We start from the raw sequence: 25,349 nt of genomic DNA, 5'->3' as shown, positions 1-25,349 counted from the left end.
GGTCCTGAGAGCTCCCAGGCAAACATGACAATATTTTGCGATGTGCTATTTTGTTATTGTAGGTTGTTTCTGTTATTCTTCCTAATTGCTTTTAAAGTGGCCGATAATTGACCTCTAAAAGAAGTGTTGATAGTTAAGGACAAGGGTCAATTTTAGGTAATCTAACTGCAGTGGTGACTCTGTTAGAACCCACGCGTATTCATCAAGAAAAGCATGGGTCCAGCTGTAATTGGCCTCTTTACTTTATCGACTTTCATATCTATGATGTTCATAAGTTTTAATAATTGATTAGTTGTGATCAATAATAAATTTGGCCAGTGCAAACAGCACAGCTGAGTGTGATTCTGGACAGTCGTTTGGCCCATCCACACAATGTCTCTTCATTTGTGCTGGACTCCGATGACTGTGCGGAGGCTGCAATCCATAATTGATCATTTATAATCAATAATGCAGCAGTTCAGTACAAACACATAATGGTTATTCGTAGCAAATGCCTGCACAGCCAAACTCAACCCATCCATCAGTGTGCTGCTGTGTTCTCTGATCTGTCACCAGCTTTATGCATGTATGTGTGTCTTAGCAGTTATGGTTGCTAATTCAAGATTGCACTTTTCACTCATTCTCTTTTAGACTCCGATGCTCTTCTCGTGCAAAAGACTGTTTAAAAAATTTAAGCATCTGCACTGCAGCAGATTATTAATTTCTAAATTTGTTTTAGCAATTGAAAAATACAATTTATAACAGTCTCTCTCTGTTTTGTAACCCTAGCACGTAGTTCTGCATATCTGCCGAAATGTGGTGCAGCGTACCTGAGTTGTAAATGCTTTGTGAAACAAGGAGGAGGTTTCTGCAGCAGAGAGATGTGGTTGCTAACTCTGATTCGTTGTCCTTGTTGGTCGCTCTGTCATTATTTGGTTTGTAGGTTAGGTCCAGGTTTTGTTTGAGGTCTGCAAATCCAGATACCAAATCAGCCTTCATCCTCTGAGCACACTAAATAAGCCTAGGGAGAGAGGCTACCTGATGGTAACAGGAGGGCTCATAGTGAATATGTATTATTTACAGTGCCTTGCAAAAGTATTAATATCCCTTAGGCGAGTGTCTCCTTCTGCTGCCCCAACCCCTACTATATCCCATTCTGTCAAAAAATAATTTCTTCAGATTTGCTGGTTTGCTTAGCTAAAACATAGTGCTCAAACATAGGGTAACTTGCACCTCCTTCAATTTGAACTTGCGACAGAAAACAGACTGATCTTACTATTCTTAGCAGCGAGCAGGGGTGCCTGCACATGCATAAAGGCAATATAAAACTTGTTTAGGTTGCAAATGACAGATAAATACAGTATCTTTAAAATATGCTGTTTGTGAGCCCTCTCTTTTTGGGTTGCCCTGGGCAACTGCCCACATGGTCCATATCAAATACTACCACTGCCTTGAACTTTTGCATGCTTTTTCATGTTACAACCACAAACATTTTATAGATTTCACTGGGATTTTACGTGGTAGCCCGACAGAAATTGGTGAATAGTTGTGAAAAGAAAACGACACATTTGTTTTCTAATTTTTCACACATCAGAATACTTTAATGCTGCTGTAAATTTGACTCATCTGTTTTGCAGGAATTTTACTAACATTTCACTAGACTATAATGCTACTACCTGGAGGTGCAATTCCTTGATACAGTTATAAAAATATAATAAAATACAACTTAATATTAAAGTCCGAAATTCCACTTTAGGGTTTTGCAAAAAATGCTTGCCACAGGTGCACAGGAAGAAAACTTTGCTTTGTGACATACTCAGAATGTGGAAATGTTTTCATTATTGATGAATTTTTTGTGATTAAATAACGATTTGCAACAAAACACCAAAACAAAATGAAAAACTGGGATTCATGTTGTGTTATTGGGGATTAAAAAGGTGACTGTAATTTGCCCTACAGCAAAGTTTTGATAGTACATTTAAAGACCATGACCTCTGAAAACGAAACCTCCATAATGTCATTGTGATCTCATTGTAGTTACTTCAGGTTCAGCTTGATAACTGTGTAATTTTATCAAGGGAAATCACGCAGGGTAAAATGATGACTATGCTGAGTTGCACACCATGTAGGAGCCTATTCGTGGTGATACATGTTCCACTGTTGCACTTATGAGAATTTTCTTTATTAGGCCTCTATCTGCAAACTTCATAAACTTTATGGAAGTACAACATTATTTATAATAAAATAGTTGTTCTTTGCAGATCATTTAGCTGTTAGTTGGCAGTCATTTGTTTTAATAAATTAGGTAATGAGTGTGGGCTGCACAGTGGTGCAGTTGGTAGCACTGTTGCCTTGCAGCAAGAAGGTCCTGGGTTCAATTCCTGGCTGGGGTCTTTCTGCATGGAGTTTGCATGTTCTCCCTGTGCATGTGTGGGTTCTCACCGGGTACTTGGCTTCCTCCCACAGTCCAAAGACATGCCTGTTAGGTTAATTGGTCACTCTAAATTGCCCTTAGGTGTATGAATGAGTGTGTGCATGGTTGTTTGTGTGTTGCCCTGCAATGGACTGGCAACCTGTCCAGGGTGTACCCTGCCTCTCACCCATAGACTGCTGGAGATAGGCACCAGCTCCTCTGCAACCCACTATGGAATAAGTAGTAGAAACTGACTGACTGGTAATGAGTGAACAAAGCAAAGGTTTCTCCTCTCCCTGTAGTGTTATACACTACAACTAATTAAACCCCCATAAAAACACTTATAGACATGTAACCTTATTAAAAGGTATACATTATAGCTGCTGTAAAATCCATTGTTCCTAGTTCGTAAAACTCTAGTATAGATGTCATGCTGTGAATGCTTACTAAACCCCCGGCATAATAAGAATCAGAAGTATTGTTATTGCCCTCAAAAGTGAGTGTGGATTTGTGCTGAACCAACCGAACTAATTGTTACACTTCACCTGGGGAGCACAAGTAAATTAGACGGTTGTTAGTTGGCTGGAGGCATTGGATATTGGATGTGTGCATGTGTGCGTGCAGGGTCCACGCATGTCTGTGGGTGGGAGTGGGCGAGTGTTATTTTTGGGAAGTGTGTGAAGGAGGGAGGGTGAAGGTGTTGTTTACTTCATATTTGCTGGATATATAGTGCATCCCAATCCTGCCAAATCCTGGTCTTCAATTACCGGGAGGAGCAGAAAATTACAACCGTGCTCCCAACTGTCACTTTAGAGCTCAGTTCGAGTCTCAGGGAGAGGCAGTCTGATCTAATTACCCAGACCCCAAAAAGGCTAAGCCAATAACACAGATACCGCCCGGGCTGCGAGAAGACACACTCACACTTACATGCACGCATAACAGCGAAAAATACAAACCCCTCTTAGTGTTTTTATTTAATGCCAGATGAGAGAGGAAAAAAAATGCAGATGCACGAGGCTTCAGATTTACCCAGACAAGAGGGATGAGTGGAAAGAGAGAGAGATGGGTGAAGAGAAAGACAGAGACCTGAAGGTCAGACTTCATTCAAGATAGAGAAATTTATTAGGATTCCTCGTCTTCTCTTCCCTCTTCTCTCTCCAAATTTTATTGTTCTTTTTGTGAGAGGACTTATCCTTTCAGGTTTGCACTCTGCAGTGTGATAGATCCCATCCCATGGCCAGGAGAAGAGAGATGCTTCCTTTCTTTTGGTGTCATCTTTAGGTTCACCTTCAAAGTTATCAGTATCTCTTATAATTTATGTATGAGGATGAAATACAAAACATTTTCTTGTTATTAAATATACTTTTATTTCCAAATCTTACAAAACTAGCTCAGAAGGGAAAGATTGTCCTGCATGCATTTCTTCAGCTTTAACAAAATGGAGGAAGCCTCTCTGTCCCAATTCAACCTCTCCACACATATACATTTATTCCACTTCCTTGGTTGCAAAATGTCAGTTAAGTTATGGCTGCACAGGTTTGCAACCTGCAAAATTTACTCCCTCGAAATGAGATTCTGTCTGGGAATTTGTGGTGGTTGTGTTGTGTCCGTAAACAAGGTCATTTGGAATAAAGGTGCACAGGCTGCCTTAGGCGGGGTCCACACACATGCACACTGAGAAAAAGAGCTCGGACTGAACCGTTAGAGGACATGCACAAAGAAAAAAATAAAACAGACATTTTTAGAACTCTGTGTCCTATGAGCTCCGACAAAAAGCAAATGTAGCGTGTTTGAACTGCTTTATCCGTGAGAACAAGGCCTCTGCTCTGCGCCGGCAGGTCGGGATGGGAGGGAGAGGCACCGGCCCTGATGTTGACGAAGAGCAAATGAGCCTGCACTTCATGATCATGGTAGACTTTTTTGCTGCAGTGGAGATGACAAACAGGAGGAGGAGGAGGAGTAGAAGTAGAGGCGAAGGCAGGGAGGGAATCCTGCAGAGAAACCCTCTCCTGCTTCTCCTCCTTGCTCGTTATCAGTGTTTCATTATTTGTTAGCATGTGTTTGACGCGCTAGCGCAGCCATTAGAGGCGGAAGTAGCCTCAGACAAAAAGGCTTCGAGACCAGTGCCGATGATGTAGGTGGGCTATAAATAGGCCGTTATTTTTACCCCTGCCACTTTGGCCTCATTTCTGTTTCTCCCTGGTGTTTTCACTGTGAGGATTTTAGTAGTGCTGGTGATGGTGAGCATGGTGAGTGATCAATGCCTACCTGGTTTGCACCACAGTATGTTCGAGCCCATAAAAAGGGATAAACTAGGACAGAAATGAGAGCCCTGTGTTAATCCCCCAGTGCACCATATAGCCCTGCTAACTGGCTCTTATGTAAGAGAGCAGAAAAAACAGAGGAATTACAGAGAGCCTGAGAGTATGAGAGAAGTCTGTGAGTCTCGACTTCTCAAAGAATAAAATGCCAAACTCACAAAGCTTGGACCTTCATGTTTTATATATTAAGAAAGCTGCAATAACCCAGTTGCATAAGTGTACACACCCCTTAACTAAAACTTTGCTGAAGCACCTTTTGATGTACTTTCAGCATTGTCCACATCACCCTATTGGACACACATTTAACATCAAGAACAATGAATCTGATTCACCTGAAATAAAGGTAATCTGTCCCCTAAAATCTTCGCTCATTTTCACCCTTTAGCTAAACCCACAGTTTGCAGAGAGGTTTCAATGTATCTGAATTGTTTAATTGTGCATATATATATGTATACACATTCTTCTTCTTCCAAAAATAACATTCATGCTTGGCTAAAATCTCTCAAAAACTTGGAGGAAAATGTGTTGAACTTTAACTTTTGACCACGATTCCAAAATATAAAAACAAACTGAAATTGAAATCATCAAAAAAAAAAACTATATCTACAGTGAAACTGTGAGTCCATCCAAATCAACAAAAGGATGATTTTAATTGAGTAAAGATTTAAAATGGCCCAGTTAAATCTTTTAAAAAATCTGTTTGGCGGTCTAAAGAAGGGCTGTGAACAAGAGATGTTCTCACAATGTGAGATCTGAAGAACATTTTCAAGGTAGAGTGGGCAAATATTGCCAGGTCGAGATGTGACATTCTGATAAATTCTTCCCAAAGAAGGTCTAATGCTGAATAAGAATCAAAAGGTGATTTGAAAAAGTATTAGTTTAAAGTTTTGCACACTATTGCAACCAGATTATTGCAGTTTAAAAAAAAAAAATCTCTCTAACAGATTTCAGTTGGATTGTAACAGATATAAAAGTGGAAAAAGGTTTGAAAGTATTTATCATAGTTTTATGTTTCATGAAAAAACCTGTACGGTGCATGCTTCTTCACTGCCTATTCACTCTATATATGCAACTCTGTATTTAGCAATACTGAGAACATATTCCCGGGTAAAAACATAAAATTTATTCAAAGACACTTTAACACAGGCACCCTGGAGGAGAATTTTCTAGTTTTGTATTAAACTTGCTGCATCTGAAAGCTACTGGATTTGAAATAACAAAAAACAAAACAACACAGTTCTTTTTGAAATAAATGTATTTTATTTTTATTCTTAATTTAAACATTGTTGTGCACACTAGTCTGAATCTAGACATTATTGTGGATAAACGGAGGGGCGGTATTATAGGCCCTAAACCCCTAAACTGCCTTTTACAGAACAACACAAAGGTGATTCTGACATTACTAAAACAGTTTTAAATGACCTTAAAAGTAAACACAATTTTCCTAAATGGGAACCTTCTTTTATAATTGACCTTTTTTAAAATAGAAACAATCCCTTAAATATTGAATGTATTGTTGCAATTTCTTAAGTAAGTCAAACAAGATTAAACAAAAAAAAACATAATCTTAAAACGTTTTTCTATAAGTCTTTCTTGGAATGAACAAGGCATGATGTCACGGTCTCACCGAGAAAATGACTATTTACATTACTCAATATTTCCTCTATATCTATAAAAAATATGTTTCAACTTTGAATTTCTCTTACCTTTCTGGAGATGTGTATCTCCATTAAAATGATAAATCTGACAAGATAAGCACCTTTTCTAACATTACTTATGAAAATTAATTTTAACAAAGACAATATTGTCATGTTTTATAATATATAATCAATACAGCCTGGCGCCATGTGGATCAGTGGTAAAGCAGGTGCACCACATATAAAGGCTGTCGTCCGCAACACAGCTGTCACTTGTTCAATTCCTGACCCTGGTCCTGTTTTTCCCTCTCTCTCTCTCTGCCCTTCCTTCTGCTACTGATGGATAAAAGCCACTAGTGGCACTAAATCCTTAAAAAATAAATAAATAAAAATGCTCTTAAGATTATTTATGAATATATTGATTTAGTGATTGATCAATTTTCTTACTTACAATTTCTGCTATCATACATGAAGCTTTGAACTAATAAAGAGACCATCATCCAGACGGCAAACCTGTTTTAACGATGCTCAGTTCAACTCATCAGCATGGAGTAAAAACCGCCCCTCCAGGCAGGAAGTGTTATTACTGGTTGAGCGATGCTATCATGTTTTATATCCATCTGTTTGTGGGTGACGTTGTGTGTGTTTGAGTTTGTTGGTCTGCCTTACGAGTCTTGGTGGGCTGTGCTATTTTTAGTTCCTGTAGTTAAACTGTGTGTCCGGTCTCTCAGACATCCTCGGGGGTTTGGCACGGCCAGATGCCAGCCCATCTCGGCTGCGTAACAGGAAGTCCGATGCTCTGAGCAAAAGTGTCGGATGTAGCGGTTCTTGAGTATGGAGCTGCATGACCACAGGGTGAACCCCGCTTTGTTTTTATTTTTTTATGAGTCATAGTAAAGTCCATATGGTTCCCCATTTCAGTACTATAAGCATCTTTTATGGTGTACTTAAATAAACGAGTCCTTAGGGCTCAGAATTAAAGAGATACGTTACCTTCTAGTAAAATGTGAAAGATAAACTCTGCTTATGTATATATATATATATATATATATATATATACATATATTTGCAGTTATAGACATTTTTACTAATATTTTTGCAGCAATTTCTGAATGTTTTCTCAGAGTTAGCTTTTTGTAAGATTAAGCTTGGCCATGTTATTTTTTTCTTTTTTTGTGGCGCAGACAAAATAAATTGATTTAAAAAAAAACAGATTTTTAGCAAGTGCAAACTGTGACTGATCCATTCTGAAGAACGTCCAGGACTGAATTTTTTTATCCTGTTGTATGGATTTAGGAAAACCACAGAGCTATGTATTAATTTCTCTGAAAATCTTCTTTTCAGTTAGAAAAACTCTTCAAAATAGACTGTGTGCTTTAAAAAAAGATTAAATAAGGAAGAGGTGTGTTATTAAAGAGTTTTACATGGTGAAAAGGGGTCTAAAATTAGCCAATAATCTGTGTTAAAGGACTTGTAATATTTTTATTTTTTGTGCTATAGAGACAGGGCAAGTACCACAGGAAAGGCCTGGTCCTCTTCTTTCCAATAAAAGCAATGATTCAGGAAACTCGCTTAAAATCTTTGCTACACTTCATGGTGGTACGGTTGTTAGCACTGTCGCCTTGCATGAAAGGGGTTCCATTAAATCCTGGTCAGGGATACTTCTAGATAAATTTCTTAAATAAATTTGTAAATTTCTACCTTCAAGGTGCCCTTTCGTTCCTTCTAACTTCCATTTCGTAACAGTAAATAAACTCTTTCCTACCGACGTTCTTCAATTATATTAATTTATTTTTTTTGTTGTAGAAATAAGCATTTTTATGACTTTTGTAGAACAACATTCATACTTTAATCTCATGCCTAATTTGATTCTGTTGTTGTTTTTAGATCCTTTCTTAAACTTTCTTTAAATTTAGAAGATCCACTCAGTTCCTGACTAATTGGTAGAATTGCCTTTTAAACTTTATGACTCTAGCGACGTCGCTTTTCGATCCTTCGATGTCGGCTCTTCCTATCATTGTGAAGCAGAATTCACCAAGCGTTGGATTGTTCACCCACTAATAGGGAACGTGAGCTGGGTTTAGACCGTCGTGAGACAGGTTAGTTTTACCCTACTGATAATGTGTTGTTGCAATAGTAATCCTGCTCAGTACGAGAGGAACCGCAGGTTCAGACATTTGGTGTATGTGCTTGGCTGAGGAGCCAATGGGGCGAAGCTACCATCTGCGGGATTATGACTGAACGCCTCTAAGTCGGAATCCCACCTAGATGTAATGATACCGTAGCGCCGCATCACTTCGGTTGGTCTCTGATAACTGGTTTCGGCTGGTGAGGAGAGCCGTTCGTGACTGGACCATATGGACTTTACTATAACTCATAAAATAATAAAAACAAAGCGGGGTTCACCCTGTGGTCATGCAGCTCCATACTCAAAACATGTTGGGTATCCTTCCACAAGCTTCACACAATAATTAGCTGGAATTTAGACCCATTCCCCCTGACAAAATTGACATAAGTCAGGGGGTTTGTAGATCTCCATGATTTAAAGTGACTTCTAAGCTCTGCTCTGCGTCTTCTGTAAGAAAATGATTGAGTCTGAGTTATGTTTGGTGTGATCAGGGCTTATATTGTTTCATATATCATAAGAATCAACTGGCATGCGAACTATAATTAGCTGAGATAGGGTGTAAGATAAACTCTTCAGAAATTAATATACAACTAAATTAAATTGCATGTCAGATTTGAGCACTTATATTATTATCAAAATGACATAACTAATAAGATTAATTGATATGGAAGTTTTAAGTACCTGGATATCAAATGGTTTATTTATAGGTATGACATGGAAGGAGGACGGGCAGTGCAGGGATACAAACACATGAAAGGGCAACCTGAATCAATCCCTTGCTGCCACCCTGAACAGGAGCAGAATGGTAGTGAAATGGATGTATGAATGCCTTTTAACATTTTGAAAAGTTTTTTCAAGACTGTAAAACACCATTTAATTTTAAGGCACTAAGGGCTTTTATTTTTCTTATTTTTTTGACAGTAAGCTGAAAGGGTAGGGGTGGAAAGAGGGGGGGAGACTTGCAGCAAAGGTTGCCTGGGCCAGGAGTCAAACTCACAATGACTGCGTGAAGGACTGAAGCCTCTGAACACGGGTCCAAGTTTTACCCCTACGCCAACCCTTTTGTTTTTTAAGATTTTTTTTGCGGCACAAGTGGCCTTTATTTCCTGATTTTCCTTTGAGAGTAGGCAGACAGCAAATGAGGTGAAGACATGCAGCACAGGCTGCCGTAGCCGAGACTTGAACAAGGGGACAGCCGCATCGAGGGCCATGGCCTCTCTACACATGGGCTCTCTACCGCTGGGCCAGCCGCTGTGGACTCTCTTTCTTAAAGTCGTCTTTCTTGCAACAAATCATCAAAACCAGGGAATTTAAATGCTGCAGGGCGGAGGTAACTTTGGGAAAATAATTTCTGATATGAGTTAGCCGGTCAGGAGCAGCTGACTGTGCCTTTCATTTCACTGAATAATAAATGTCCAGTACATAACGTTTTGTGCACAGAAGGCAAAGGACTTGTGCTAAAACAGCCTGTATTGTCTCATGCTCTAGTGGGCTTCTTCCCACTGAGTTGTTTCTACACTCAATGCACAAATAGCACTTCAGCAACCGTTTGCTGCAGAAACAGGAGCAGCTAGCAGGACAAATAAAATCTTAAAACAATTTGCTCAGCTGATAGAACCAACAGGGATTTCTTTATGCCTGTAACACTTCTATGTATTGTAGGTACCACCAACCCTTTAAAAAATCATCCCAGTGGCCCAATTTTTACCTGAAACAAAGAAAAATGACCATAACACACCATACCATTTTACAACAGTTTATATATAAAGCAGTTAAAAACAACATTAAAAGATTGACCAAAGTGCTGCACTATAATGTTAAATCTATACATTTCCATAAGAGAGTACTATATAACAAGTTATACTAGTAAAACAAAGGAATACAATTTGGTGACAGTCAACATCCTTTACTGGGTCAAAGGACACATGGTAACCATGTGCTTCAACTGAGATTTAACAGCATGCTTCAAAGCAGCACCTTTAAAAGCTATAGTATCTCTGGGTTTGCATTGCAACAATTAAAAGTTTTTAGACTACTCACCTCTGAGAAGATGATGGTAAACACTTACCAGTCACCTACTTATATCTGTTCAATTGCTTGTTAACGCATATAGTAATTGAGCCAATCACATGGCAGCAACTCAGTCCATCGTGGTATCTAGACTCGGTGAAGACTACTTGCTGAAGTTCCAGCCGAGAATCAGAATAGGGAAGTAAGTGACATTGAGCATTGCATGGTTGTTGCTGCCAGACAGGCTGGTCTGTATGTCAGAATCTGCTGATCTACTGAGACTTTTATGCTCCACCGTCTCTCAAGTTTACAGAACATGGTCTGAAAAATGGAAAAGTAAGTAAGTAAGTAAATTCAAACAGGTAAACATTATTCTCTTAACCCAGGATGCAGGTAAGTAAAACAGGTAAAATATACCAGAATACAGGTAAGTATTATCCTCGCATTTCAGGATACAGGTAAGAAAATCAAAACAGTTAAGCAGCATTCCTCCATTTCAGGATGCAAATAAAACAGAACACAGGCAAGTACTATACCTCATATCCCAGGATGCAGGTAAGTAAAGCAGTGCATGTAAGTATCATCTTATTCTAAGATGCAGGTAAGGAAGATAAAAAGATAAAACAGGTAAGTATTATTTTCACATCCCAGGATGCAAACAAACCCAAAACAGGTAAATTATTTCCATATCCCAGGATGCAGGTAAGTAAAGGAATGCAAGTAAGCATTAAACCATTCTTACAGGAGACAGGTAAGTAAACCAGTGCAGGTAAATAATATTCTCTTATTTCAGGATGCAGGTAAATAAAACAGGACAGGTCAGCATTATCCTCTTAGTCCAGGATGCAGGTAAGTAAAGCAATGCAGGTAAGCATTAAACCATACTTCCAGGATGCAGGTAAGTAAAATAGTGCAGGTAAGCATTATCCCCTTATTTCAGGATGCCGGTAAGTAAAACAGGACAAGTAAACATTATCCACTTAGTCCAGGATACAGGTAAGTAAACAACAGGTAAACATATTTCACAATCCCAGGAGACAGGTAAGTAAACAGTGCAGGTAAAGAACACACTCTGATCCCAGGATGCATATACTAAAAATGAGTGCAGGGAAATAGTATTCTCTCATTCCCAGATGCAGGTAGGCAGAACAGTGCAAACACCAACTTAGGTTTCGGCATCAAGTTACTGATTTTAGGTTTAGGTAAAAGATCACCGGAAAGGGCATAAAAACTAAACCTCAACCTATCCAAATAGTATTGGATCTATCATGCAGGAACCACCAAAGAAAAGGAGCTGGCCCCTAGAGACCCTAGAACCCAGGAAATCAGGTGACTCACTGAAGCAGGCACGAGCCAGAGTCAGAAACAACAAGAAGAAGTAATGATTTCCACTCTAGGAGTGGAAATCAGTGCATGGGCCCTACTCTGCAAGTCGGTAGATCTCCAGGTAAGCAGGGTCAAAAGGTCAGAGCTGTGAGGAGTGGGTCATCCCCAATCGGGCTCTCCAGGTCCTGGCAGCCTTGGTCCGTTGGCCCCTCGTCCAGGCAGGATTATGCTGTAAGAGCATCACCTGAGCCGCCTCCCAACTGTGAGTAATAAAGTGTTTTTCTACAAAAAAGTGTGGTTTTCTGGGTGTCTGTCTACTGACATTTAAATAAAACAATAAGAGTCTGCCGTAAAGAGTGTTTGCAGACTCCCCCACAAAACGGAAAGCACACATCTTACAAGACAGTAAAAAAACACAATTACTAGTCTCAGAACCACCCTGGTGGGGAACCAAATACACCGTCTGGGTTACTGGGTTCTGCAGCCACTTCCTATGTTTGAAGTTAACCAAATGTTGGGTAGTTCTGTGAGTTGAGAGGGGTGGAGAAGGCCCCACCTTTGCATCAATCAATATGTCCTGCAAGTTCTTATTTCTCCGGAAAGCAGATATGACCCTCAGCGTGGTCAGCCTTCCACTGCTAGATTGGAACCGTGCAAAGTTCTGTTTCAGAACCCTGGACAGTTCCAAATTATTGGGGGAGAAAGTAGCCAGGAAGGGGAGTAGGGGGCCCTCCCTCTCCCGCTTAGTTTGGGACTCAGGCAGGCTCTTTAAACATCTCCTCAGATATGACCTCTGGTAGCCTCTGCTGGACAAAGCAGAGAACAGCACTCTGACTGCCTCACAAAAATCAGAGTGTTGTGTACATATTCTGTGAAATCTAAGCAATTGAGATTTAACTAGGCCAGAAAATGTGTGCTTCGGGTGGAAACTAGTTTTATATAATAAGGCATGTGTATCAGTAGGTTTGAAAAAGACTTTTATATCCAATATTCCCGTGGTGTCAAATTTAGGGCCTTTAAAAGTGGTGGTGTCCAGAAAATCTGCTGTAACGCTCGTGGTAGATTTAAGTTTGATGGAGGCATTGATATTATTCAATGTGTGTAAGAAATGTTGAAAGTCCTCCTCTGAGTGAGTCCAAACACCCCAAATGTCATCCAGATATCTATAATACAGAACAGGTTTCTTCTGGCAGGCCTCTAGGGCCTCTGTTTCCCAGGTTGCCATGAAAATGTTGGCATAGGAGGGAGCAAATCTTTTGCCCATTGCTGTCCCTTTAACCTGGAGATACCATTCACCATTCAAAAGGAAATCATTCCTGCGAAGGTTAATCTACAGAAGCTGGAGGATTTCAGCATCTGGTCTCCTTCCATCAGGGTATTTCAAAAAGACATCTCGGACTGCGTTTAAACCCTCTTCAGTCACAATATTTGTGTATAAGCTGTCCACATCAAGCGTGAACAGGATGGAATGCACAGGAATTTGGATCTTTTTGATGATGTCAATAAAATGGTAAGTATCTTTAACGTAGCTTGGATGCTTTTTTGACAGGGGATTTAGATAATAATCTATAAATTCAGCCGTACCATAGGTCTCACTGCCGCAATCTGAGACTATGGGTCTACCCGGGGGGATTTTGTAAGGAATACTCCATTTAACTGGTTCCTTATGTATTTTGGGAAGAATATAAAAGTATCTGGGTCTAGGTGTAATGGGGCTTAATAAATACTGTTTTTGTTTTTCAGAAATGAATTTATTCTTCCACAATTTAGTGATAATCTGATTAATAACAGGAATTGTGTCCGGGTAGATAGGCTTTTCCAATCTGTGGTAATAATTTGAATCAGAAAGTTGTCTGTTACATTCCCACAAATATTGTTGCTTATCCAAGATAACTATTGCTCTCCCTTTATCTGCTGGTTTCAGCACAATTTCTGGATGCTCTCTGAGTTCATCCAATGCTGAAAATTCAGCTGGGGTCAAATTAGGCTCCAATGTATCTGATTAGGATTTCTGTTTGAAAAAATTAAGGTCCCTATCGATCAGAATTTGGACTTCAGGAGGCAGATCCCTCATGGAAGGCGACCAATTGGATCTAGCAGTGAAAGGCTGGTAAGCGGAGTCACTCTCTAACCCAAAAAACAACTTGAGCTTAACTCTCCAGTGATACTGCTGAAGGTCATACCTGCTTTCCAGATTCTGCCACCTGTTCCTGCTGCACTTCAAGGGGACAAAGGTGAGTCCTTTATTCAGCAACCGTGTTTGGGCTGCTGTCAAAACAAAACTCTCAGAGATTAATTACAGTCTGACCCCCTTCCCAACTGGTAGGACTTATGGGGATGTGTATTTTACCCACCCATACCAGTGGGCCAGCATTCTGGATGCTGTTCCTGGGGTCCAGTGGATGCCATCCCTCTCAGTCTCAAAGCCATCCGGAAGGGCAGGCAGGCGCTCCTTCAAAGTCCGGATGTACGAGTTCTGATGGCGCAACATGGCCTGTTCCCGATGGGGCAGCAAAGGTCCAATGTTGATCTCAGGCACAAACAATTGTGCGTCCGGAAGACGCTGGGCCACAACTCTGAGGGTAGCCTGCAGTTCCCTCAGAGCTGTGCGTTTCTCTCTCTGGCTCCTGTTGTTCAGCCCAAACGAGAAGATCAATTTCTCCACCGGGCAGGTGATGTTCGCCTTGGTCAGGAGGGCCTCCGCATGCTTCCATTTAGCACCCGGAAAGCCATCCACTTGAAGGTCCTCTGCCGAAACATTGGAGTCCCCCAACACGACCCACTTCCTGGAAATGGTGAGTTTCCAGTCCTCCATCTTGTTGGGGGATGCCGAGTGGGCCTCCTCGCCTGTGGGGTGGAGGTAGCCGCTCTTGTGGCAAGTGGGAGGGGCCTCAGGCAGAAGTCCCTCAGAGCCCGCAAGGTGGTTGCCTCCCGGATCTGGGGTCTCTCAGGCCGAGGAGCGGCTGCCGGAGGGGTGGGATCCTTCCCCTCGATGAACTCCTGGAATTCCTCCATCGGGAGGTCCAGCAGAGATGAGACCATTCCCGGAGTGTGAGGGTCCACGTTCAAAGGAACCACTGTTGGCTCCGAGAGGCTGAGTAGAAGTAGATCCTCTTGGCGTGGAGCCGGCAGGTCCTCCTCAGAGCCGGGTTCTGGGCTCGGCTGTTCCGTCTCCACTCGGACCTCCCCGTGCAAATGCCGTCGTTTAGCCCTCTGCTTCTGGGGGGGCGGGATGGCAGGAGTGTCCATCAAACAGAGAGGAGGTTGGGCAGGGGGCTCAATCTCCCCATCCTCCTGTGGTGAGGCCGGTACCGGTGACCAGTCCGGTTTAACGGGCTCCGTCATGGTGCCGGTTGACACCATCGGCACAATACGGGCCGGAGGATGGCCCGTTAACGAATCCGGGGTAGTGTTTCTGGAATTAACAGTTCTACTGGGCCCCGGTTGGGGACTGGAGGAAGGTTGGGGTAAGGTAGATGCTAATCCCCCAGTCTGAACTGCAGCCTCCATCCTGGGCTGCTCCTCCACATAACCCAGGTCCGCCAACAGGGATGTGATGGTGACCTTGGTATGGGAAACAGTGTCCTCCGTTAATCGCTTCCCCAGGTTACGGCGCGCCCACTTCGTCGCCACGTTAAAGGGCGCCTCCCACGTTTTCTGGGGGAACCGACTTAAGGTAAGTATCCCTTCCTCCAATAGGCTTTGATAATGCTCCTTCAATATGAGGAGGGACAGGGTTAGGGTTAGGGTTATATTTTCCATTTTTCAGACCATGGAAATGTGAGAGGCAGTTCTGTGGACAAACATGTCTTGGTGATGTCTAAGGTCAGAGACGAATATGCAGATTGGGCATTCTTTAAATACCACAGTCTACCTAGATATTGCTATAATGTCCATCCCTTTATGACCACAGAGTAAACATCTTCCTGATGGCTACTTCCAACGCACTACGTCACAAAGCTCAAATCATCTCAAACTGATTTCTAGAACATGACAACAAAGATCTCGGTACTCCAATGGGCTCCGCAGTCACCAGCTATGAAAGCAATAGAGCACTTTTGTATGTGGTGGAGTTAAAGACATTCATCATTGGGGTGAGCCGACAGATATGCAGCAGCTGCATGAGACTCTCGGTATGGGCCAAAATGTCTGAGGAATGTTTCCAACAACACGTAGAATCTCTCATACGAAGAATAAAGGCAGTACTGGAGACAAAACAGGGTGTTTATTTGGACCAGTTAAAAAGAGTGGTGGCATTTTGCAGCAGTTGTACGTATGCTTTTAGAAATAATAGGCTTTATTATTGTCAAACACTGCAACTCGAAAGAGTTGGATTAGACCACTGATTTCATTTGACTATCAAGTCTAAAATGAAGAGCCACTTTCTCACCCAGTTTTGTGATATTGTTCTTTTTGTACAGAAAATGTAAAGATTAATATATAGGCTCCTGCTAGTACTAATGCTAGAAAATGTTGCGTCATCCATCTCCTGATGTCGACAAAACAATCCAGGAGAGGACGGACACTCATAAACCAGTCTCACATTTATGAAAAATCAGTTTGTAGAGGGGATTTAAACTCTTAGTACCACCTGGACCCATCAGCTATTAGTACCAGAACCGCCAGGGACAGGGATGGAGAGAGTGCTTTACTTCGGGTGTGGCCTCTGCACTCCCATCCCTTGGTTTGCAAATCTTTGGACAAATAGGTTTATAAATAGGTTAACAAGAAAGGTCATCCGGGTGTCTTGGTGGTCCTCTACTTTGTATTTGGAACTGGGCTGGTTAGAAAGGAAGCGCTATTAAACACGTCTTAGATAGTGCAGCCTCTTATGTTAACAAAAACAAATAATGGCAACCAAATTTCAATGTTGATCAGGGATCTCCTTTCATTCGGGCTTCTTCTTCAGTGTTCTTCAATGTTCTTCTCTGAGCGGATTGATCAGGAGTTGTTAATCAATCAATTAGAGGCTGATTTGGATTAACATTAGAGCTAGTGGTCACGTTAGACATAGATTGTTGTGTAGCGTGTCATTATTATTTCAAAGACCATATTCTGGAGGCAGAGAGAGGGGCTTTTCTGTTTTTCTAAAGCAATCACTCCCTTTCAACAGTAAGAGAGTTTCACAACAACTGTTGAGGTCATAAAATATTCATTTATGTATAGATTTTAGGATCTGCAGGAAGTAAGAGGTTTAACTAAGATGTTATTTTGTCTACATCTATGCCCCAGCTAGGACATTTTGAAGGGACCCGGAGAAAACAGGCCTCAAAGGTGAAAGATCAAATTTGAAATGGAAAACAAAGAGGACCGAAAAACAATTTTTTTTAACAAAACTTATTCATGTTAATGCCTTGTCTGTCTTTTATCTTTAGGGTCAGGTTGACGTGTTTTTTTAAAGGTCTGGGCCACTTTCCTGCCAAGATATTAAGGTTGTTGTCTTGTATGAATTACTGACTTTCTCTACTTGTTCATGTTGACAAATCCGGGTTATTGGCAACTGGTACCAGCTGTCAGTAACGTCTGAACTGTCTTTGATGAAAATATTAAACACTAATGGGTAGCTGGTTAAAAATCTTTACATTTATAAAAAAATAATTTCACGTGTAATTATTGTCCCTTCTGTGAGTGTGTGTGTGTGTGTTTTTTTTATTGCAGGACGATCACCAAATTGTACATGATGTGACTAACATTGCCAGTAACTACTACAACACATACAAAAACTTAGAATCATTTTCATTATATTAATATATGTGTTTCCATGAGGCTCTTTGGTCAGATTAAAAGGACCTTTTATAAATACTATCCTTTAACAATCTTTTCATTGAGCACCTATTTCTGTTTAAACATGTTTTTATTGGTCTGATGTAATATTTTAATCTTAAATGTTGTGTTTTCTTTAGCTGTAAGCAGCAAATTACCATAATTATCAGAAATAAAGGCTTGAAAACACCAGTCTATGTAGAATTAATCTATATAATGTGTTTCACTTGGTAAATTTTGTTACTGAAATAAATACACTTTTCAATAATATTCTAATCTATTGAATGGATCTACAGACCCAGCTAATAAAAATAAACAACATTACATGTAAGATTACAATATTTCATCAGACCAATAAAAAACATTTTTAAAACTGAAATGTGGGCTTTATAATAAAAAAATATGTTTCATACCTGCTTGAAGGATTTTTTTTTTAAATGGTCGTTTTAATCTGACAGATGAGCGTCATAGGAACACATTTTCTAATTTATTGAACATGACTATATATGCAAATAATTTTCTTTTAAAGAGGGATAAAAGACAAAAGCAATAAGAAGACACAGGTAACCAGCGAAAGTGAGTAAAATTAAAAGCTGCAACAATCATTTTTCAAAATAGTTCTCTCAAATGTGTAGAGCGTATTATTTTTGTTTTGTGTATTTAAAAATAAATTCAAGCACAAACATTTTGATTTAAAAAGGGCTTTATGTGTCAAATCTCCTCCCTCAGAAAAACATAATTAATGACATTTCCATCTGAATCTGGCGAACTGTCTCCTGTGTTGCATAGCCTGGGATGTGGTGTTGATGTCCTTGCTTTGTGGTGGAGGTAACATGAAATGAGCTGCCTGGACCTGCTTCTTGATGAACCCCATGTTTTTCTTTTCCCTCATTGTCCATAGCATCACCACAACTGCTGCCTGCATGATGGACCTGCGCCGCTACCCTCTTGATGAGCAAAACTGCACTCTGGAGATAGAAAGCTGTAAGTACTGTTCTCCCTGACAACCAGCTCTCACACCCACATGCAGATGGAGAATAAAACCCACAGACACATACACTCTCGCAGCTTCCGCGCAGCACCAAGGTAGAATGGTATGTTGATAAAACGCTATGTTAAATGCTGAGGAAGGCTGATGAGATAGCCAGAGATATGCATCAAGAAGAAGAACATCACTAATGGCTCAGTGACTGATAACATCCAGTCTAATTAATTCATCTTCAGCTGCAGTGGCTTCCCAAGGCGCAGAGGAGCCTGATTAGGTCCAGTGTTTCAGGGATGTGCTGATAGTCGATGTTATGTGCAGCTTTTTCCCCAAACTGCCTCTGCGTGTTTGTACAGTACAAAGAGCTCATTTCACATGGAGTTTGTAATTGTACGTGATCCAGCACTGTCGAGTGGAGAGAGTGAGGGGAAGAACATGAGAAAAAAAGACGAGGTCCTCTGCGTGTTTTATTTGGGTCCCCGGAGAGAAGGATTATGGTGCTGGGATGTGGTCTATAGGACTCAGTCTTTCTGGGTTTGATCACACTGTTGCCAGCAGCACCAGGCAGCACAAAAACGGCACGGGTCAGAACCGCCCCTCTCTTCTCCTCTCCCATTATGTTCGCCATCTCTCTCATCGCTCCCTCTTTTCCGTTTCTCATCTCTTTTCTTTGTAAAGACTCATCCTCTTCTCTTTTTTGCTTCCTCGCAGCCTTTTTATCTCTCTCCTCATCACTCATATGCTGTATTTTTCCCTCTCCTCTCTCCTGCAGCCCTACAAAACACACACACTCATATGCATGCACACGAAAACTCGCAGCTCTAGTTTTGATCACCAGACAGGATCTGCTCTCATAAGGATTTACTGGCAATGGTTTTAACGCTGGAATCTCTTCATGCCAGAACATGCTATTTTATTCAGACTAATGAGCCCAGAGAACTCTAACTTCCCTTGATAAACTTGATGCATTTTTAACATACAATCTTAAAGAAAAACTGTGGATCCTCCAATACATCAGCAGCTCACTGCTGCAGCTCAGGTCACTGGTCTCAAACTCTGAGCTCAAGCCATAATTCATCTCCTTCACTTTATTGCTTAACATCCATTTTGAACACGTAAACACACTCTGACTTATGCATGGATCTCTTTGCTCATACTAGACTCTGTCCTTGTGTTAGGGGGCTATGCAGTGCCTTTCAAAGGTTTTCACACGCCTAGAGCTTTTTCACATTTTGTCACGTGACATCTAGATTTTACAGTTGCACCTACAATTATTCAATCCCCAAAGCAGATCAGGTTTATTGGTGAAATTCAAAATTGTTCAGCTGTTTGCAATGTTGGCAATGTTATATTGAATATGGCTAATCAAGAGAAATGTCCAGAGAGTTCAGAGATGATGGAATGACCTGCTTGAAAAAGGAAAATGATACAAAAGGAAAGCAAAACTAAATGATCCTGAGCTTCAGTATGAAGCATGGTTTACAAGTTCAAAGGTAGAGGACCATTGCTAAACCACCTAGATGTGACAGAAAGAGGACGTTATCAGTGACTACCACTAGATTCCTGAGGAGGTGGGTGGTCAAAGACCCTCCAACATTTTGTGGCAGCAGCAACTCAGGCTTTTAGAGCAATAAATGAAAAGTAAAAGTTTCGGGTCCATGCGTCAGGGGAATGTCTGGAGGAGGAAGCACACGCTGAATAGCACAACATGCCTACAGTGAAGCATGGCGGTGGCTCAGTAATACTCAGGGGGTGCTTTGGTTCCTCTGGCTCTGGAAAACCTGCAGCATGTAGAGCGCAAGATGAATTCAATCAGTTATCAGTAAATATTGGGGGAAAATGTCATGTCAGTGAAGAAGCTGAAGCTTGGGCGCCATTGGACCTTCAAATAGGACAGTGATCCCAAGCATATATCAAAATCCAGCAAAGCTTCACCAAAGTTTCAGAGAAAGCCCTGAAAGATACTAGAGTAGCCATTATACTATGCTGACTTGAAATCTATTGAAAATGTCTGGTGGGATTTGAAAAAGACGGTTGCAGCACGCAAGCCCAAGAGCATTAACGACATGGAGGTTTTTGCCCGAAAGGAATGGGCTAAGAATTCCCAGGAACGTTGCCAGAAACTGAGATTTGGCAATGAATCATGTTTGCAGCAGTTCATAACTTTGCTAAGTACCGAAGATGCTTGTCCTGAAGGGTTTTAAAAATTTAGTCAAGTAGTCATTAAGAGAATCCACTAGTATTAGTAGTGTTGAGCTATTTAAATGATTCTCTTTTGCTGTGTTTGTTGCAAACCGCTGCTAGTTTGTATATTTTGCCAATGCACCCGAAGGTTGAGTAATATGTGCAACTGTATGTCACCACAAAGTAGTTCATAATTATGAGGTAGAAAAAATATTACACCTGATATGCAAAGACTTTTACAAACAAAAGTCTGAAAAGTGTGTTGTGTATTTGTATTTAGCCCCCCTTTATTCTGATGCCCCTAAATAAGATCCAGTCCAACGAACTGCCTAATTACTAAAGAGTGCCCACCTGTTTATAATTTCATCTCAGTATAAATCCAACTGTTCTGCGAAGGGCAAGAGACGGGTTAGGGAACATCACCCTTCTTCCGTCATACATGCATTTTACTCTCCGCTGAAAATAGAATCCATTCTAGTCAATGCAGTAATTCACACTGGCTCCATGGCGCTGTGGCATGACGAAGAGTCCTCCTCTGTCATCTGCCAGAGATTGGGATCAAGTCTACTTTTGACGGATGACGGCGCATACAAGCGTGAATTCAAATGGGGTGTTAAAATTCACAGATGACCAAGCTGTTGTCGAATGCATGAACGGATCCTACACACAAAAATTCATCAGGTGTGAATTACCACATGGCACAATTTGTGACGGATGACGCAGCAGGCACAAAACGTAGTTGTTGTGAACTCTGGGTCAGTGAACATTACGAAGACCAAAGAGCACAGCAGAAAGGTCAGGTAGAAATTCTTGTTTAAAGTAGGGTTAACAATATCGCAACATTTGAACACTGGTCATCATCTGAAAATAGAAATATTGCGGCAACCTACCAAGACATTACTGTCTACCTTTGGCTGGGTGAGAAAATAATTTCCTCATAGAAGCAGCCAAGAAACCCACGGTTAATCTGGAGGAGCTGCAGAGGTCCACTACATTGGCTTATCACCATGGGGGAACATGGTTTTGGAAGCATCATGCTGGGGTAATTCTTTTATTCAGCAGGGAGCAATGCTTTGCTTCCAATCTGACTGGGCAAAAAAAGTCTCTAGATGTGAAAAACTGGTACAGACATCTGCAATAGACTTACGACTAATTGCTGAAGACACGCACACCAACATTTTCTTCGATTTCTATTTGTGAAAATTTTGAAAACCATTTATTATCTTTTCTTTCCAATTCTGGAGTATTTTGTGTTGTGTTCTGTTTCGAAAAACCCATCCATGCGTTTATTTTTGTTTATCTAGCAACAGTGTCTTCACAGATCTGCCTAAAAGGTCAATCTGACAGCTGCAGCTGATGCAGAACACTGCTGTCCGCATCCTCACTAAAACTAAGAAAGTGGAGCACATCACCCCAGTTCTAAAGTCCTTAAACTGGCTCCCTGTACCTCAGAGAATAGACTTCAAAATACTTCTGTTCGTTTATAAATAACTGAATGGCTTAGCACCAAAATACATCAAAGATTTGTTGTTGTTGTATCAACCTTCCACACCACCCAGGACCTCTGGTTCATGTCTACACTGCATCTCCAGAATCAGAACCAAACGTAAGGAAGCATCATTCAGTTCTGATCCTCAACTAATCTGGAACAAACTTCCAGAAAACTGCAAAAATACTGAACCTTGAGTTCTTTTAAATCATAGTTCAAAACCCACTTTGTTTAGAGTTGCTTTTGTAAACTATTAACTAAAACATATTGTTAAAGGTTCGTTCTGAGGATAAAGGTTAATTAGAATTTTCCACCTTGGAACAGATAGCGTAAAGGATCTCGCTGTCCACAGTGAGAAGCAGTTCACTGTAAAAGACGCCTCCCCGACAGACTGTGGCTGAGCTGGGCTCTCCTAGAATTTAGCAGGAAAGTACAGAGCACCAGGAAGTCTTTAACTCTTGGCCCAGACATGGACCAGTTTTAAAAGGAATATTCCCCCCTTATAGAGACACATAATGGATCAGAACAGTTCTAAGGAATAACCTTCCCCCAGGCAGAAATGTTTTTTGCAGTACTAGTGGTCTTGATTTTTCCTAATTATTTCGACAGTAAACTGGCAGGAAAGAAGGGGAAGAAATGCAGCAAAGGTCAACTGGGCCAGCAGTCGAACCATCAAGGATGTTGCACGTTTTACCCCTGTGCCACCGTCATGCCCAGAAGCCTTTGATTTAATGTTAAGAAAAAATATGGACCAAAAGGCACCGAGTGCATCAATGAATGGGTCAAAACAAGGGGCCCTAAAATATAAAAATTCATTAAATGTAGTCAGTAGTCCAACTTTTTTTACTTTCTTTTATCATGCCACTGCAGTGTACTTTTTTATGTTTTGTTGTGACATGTTTTCGTCATGTAAAGCACTTATTTTGTTTCGTCTTGTTGCTGACATTTGCTATGTGAATAAACTTGCCTTGCCACATAAAATCTCCATATAATACATTGAAGTTTCTGGTTGTAATATAAAAAAAAAGGGGGTAATGGATGCTTTTTCAAGACAGTATTAAACTAAGCAAAAACTCATTATGACATAAACTGGTCCTACTGACACTGAAACAGCTGCAGAGTACTCTGAATGGGAGTCATACTCACTTACATGAGACAGGAGAGAAGGTTCAGCACTTCTTTCGTGTTGTTAATTCCTCCCCTCTACAAAATAAAGCAATACCATTAATAAGTACATTTTAACTAAGGAAAATACAAAAACCTACAAAAAATGTAACAAGTGCAAAGAAAAGCTCCTCTGATATCTAAAAACAACACTCACCAGCTATCCACACCGGTGCACTGGTTAATGCATTCCTTTATTACCCTGGAAACACACACACACACACACACACACACACACACACACACACACACACACACACAGTGGCTTATTTTGATTGGATCCCACATACGCTGCCCCGCTGCTGTGAAATACTCACCAGAGAACCAAATGCGCTGTGCAGCTGGAAACCTCAGCAGATGCATAATTTACTCCTGTTTGAGTAATACTGGCCACGAGCTACAAGACCCAGCTGTTTGAAAGAATAATTTAGCTCCCCTTGAATAAGAGAAACAATATATTTGTGCCACATTTGTGCCATCACCACTGTGATGCAAAATCAGACTAACATTAGAGACAGATACCCTTTTATTTCCCGGAACTTTGACACTTTCTTGCAGGTAAGGGACAGGTGTAAATAATAAAATCAATAACTGAAGCTATGACAAATCAAAATGGCTGCTGAAATAAAAAGGCCTGTGGCTAAAGCGGACTGCCTGCCGAAAGAACGACAGCCCAACATCAGTAACTTCTCATTGAATGTCAGCGTCTTAGCAGAGAAAGAAATTTGTGTTAATTTTTAAAAATCAAAGCCTCAGAGTTGAATTATTCATTACATCTGAATAGGTCACCGCCTCTATATTAAGCGTGAGGAAGACAAATGTGGAACTCGCAGCGTAGAGATGGTTGCGACGCTGTACAAAAAATGCTTCACAATAAATACAGTTGAAACCAGATGTTTAAATAAACTGCATATGAAGATGCATAACTTTTTTTTATCATTAAAACAAACTAAACCAATATTATTTCTGTTCATTAAATGCCTGAAAAATATAATAATGTAATATAATATAAGATTTTTTAAGATTTTTAACTTGATAACTTTTGTCAAAGGGGCTCAAAGGGCGCCTTTGAACTGCCCGGTGGTGCAATTGTTTGCACTGTTGCATTACTGCAAGAAGGTCCTGGGTTCGACTCCCGGCCAGGGGTCTTTCTGTATGTTCTCCCTGTGTATGCGTGGGTTCACTCCAGGTACTCCGGCTTCCTCCCACAGTCCAAAAACATGACTGTTTGGGTAATTGGTTTCTCTCTTTCCTTAGGCACAAATGAGTGTGTTCATGGTTGTGTGTCTGTGATGGACTGGTGACCTGTCCACGGTGTCCCTTGCCCATAGACTGCTGGAGATAGGCACCAGCTTTCCTGAGACCCCCTATGAAAGAAGTGGTAGAAAAGGACTGACTGACTTTTTTTCAAATTCAAAAATGTACATACATTTAAGATTACTATGCCTTTAGAAAAAAAGAAAATCCCACATGATGATGTCATAGCTCTGAAGGTTTTCATGCCATTTGAGTTAAATGGAGGCACATTTGTGGATGTTATTTTAAGGAACACCTCAAACACATTGCTTCTTTGATGGAAAAATCCAAAGAACTCAGCCGAGATTTGTGGACCTCAACATGTCTGGTTCATCCCTGGGTGCAATGTCTGGATTCCTGAAGGTCCGACTTTCATCTGCTCAGACAATATAAACACCACCTTGGTTATCCTTTTAGAGGATTTTTAATTTTTGTATCATCACTGCCATATTAGGCATTCATTTTCATGTATAAATCATTTTCCCGGCTAAAGGACAAGGGTTACAGTATATGTATTGAAAAGCATGGCAGAAATGTCTAATATTTTCAGTTATTTTGGTTGTATAACTCTATAAAAGGCTTATTTTTAAAACTTTTTTATAGATTTTGGTCCTCGTTTCAAAAGAATGACTTTGTACTCCCTGATGACTTCTT

General features: G+C 40.7%; 1 protein-coding gene across 3 annotated transcripts in view; it reads left to right on the top strand.

Annotated features, from left to right (window-relative positions):
* Positions 1 to 25,349, top strand: part of gabrb2a (gamma-aminobutyric acid type A receptor subunit beta2a) — an 85,109-nt gene that overhangs the window by 43,632 nt on the left and 16,128 nt on the right. For all 3 annotated transcript variants that reach the window (XM_047353989.1, XM_047353984.1, XM_047353983.1), the window contains one exon: positions 18,479 to 18,561. In XM_047353989.1, the coding sequence (XP_047209945.1) occupies positions 18,479 to 18,561 (83 nt within the window). The remainder of the gene's footprint in view (positions 1 to 18,478; positions 18,562 to 25,349) is intronic.

This window comes from Girardinichthys multiradiatus, chromosome 23, assembly GCF_021462225.1.
Source record: "Girardinichthys multiradiatus isolate DD_20200921_A chromosome 23, DD_fGirMul_XY1, whole genome shotgun sequence".
In the NCBI taxonomy this organism is placed as follows: Eukaryota; Metazoa; Chordata; class Actinopteri; order Cyprinodontiformes; family Goodeidae; genus Girardinichthys; species Girardinichthys multiradiatus.
Note: the sequence above shows the minus strand (reverse complement) of the source record. Positions and strands in the feature narration are given on the sequence as shown.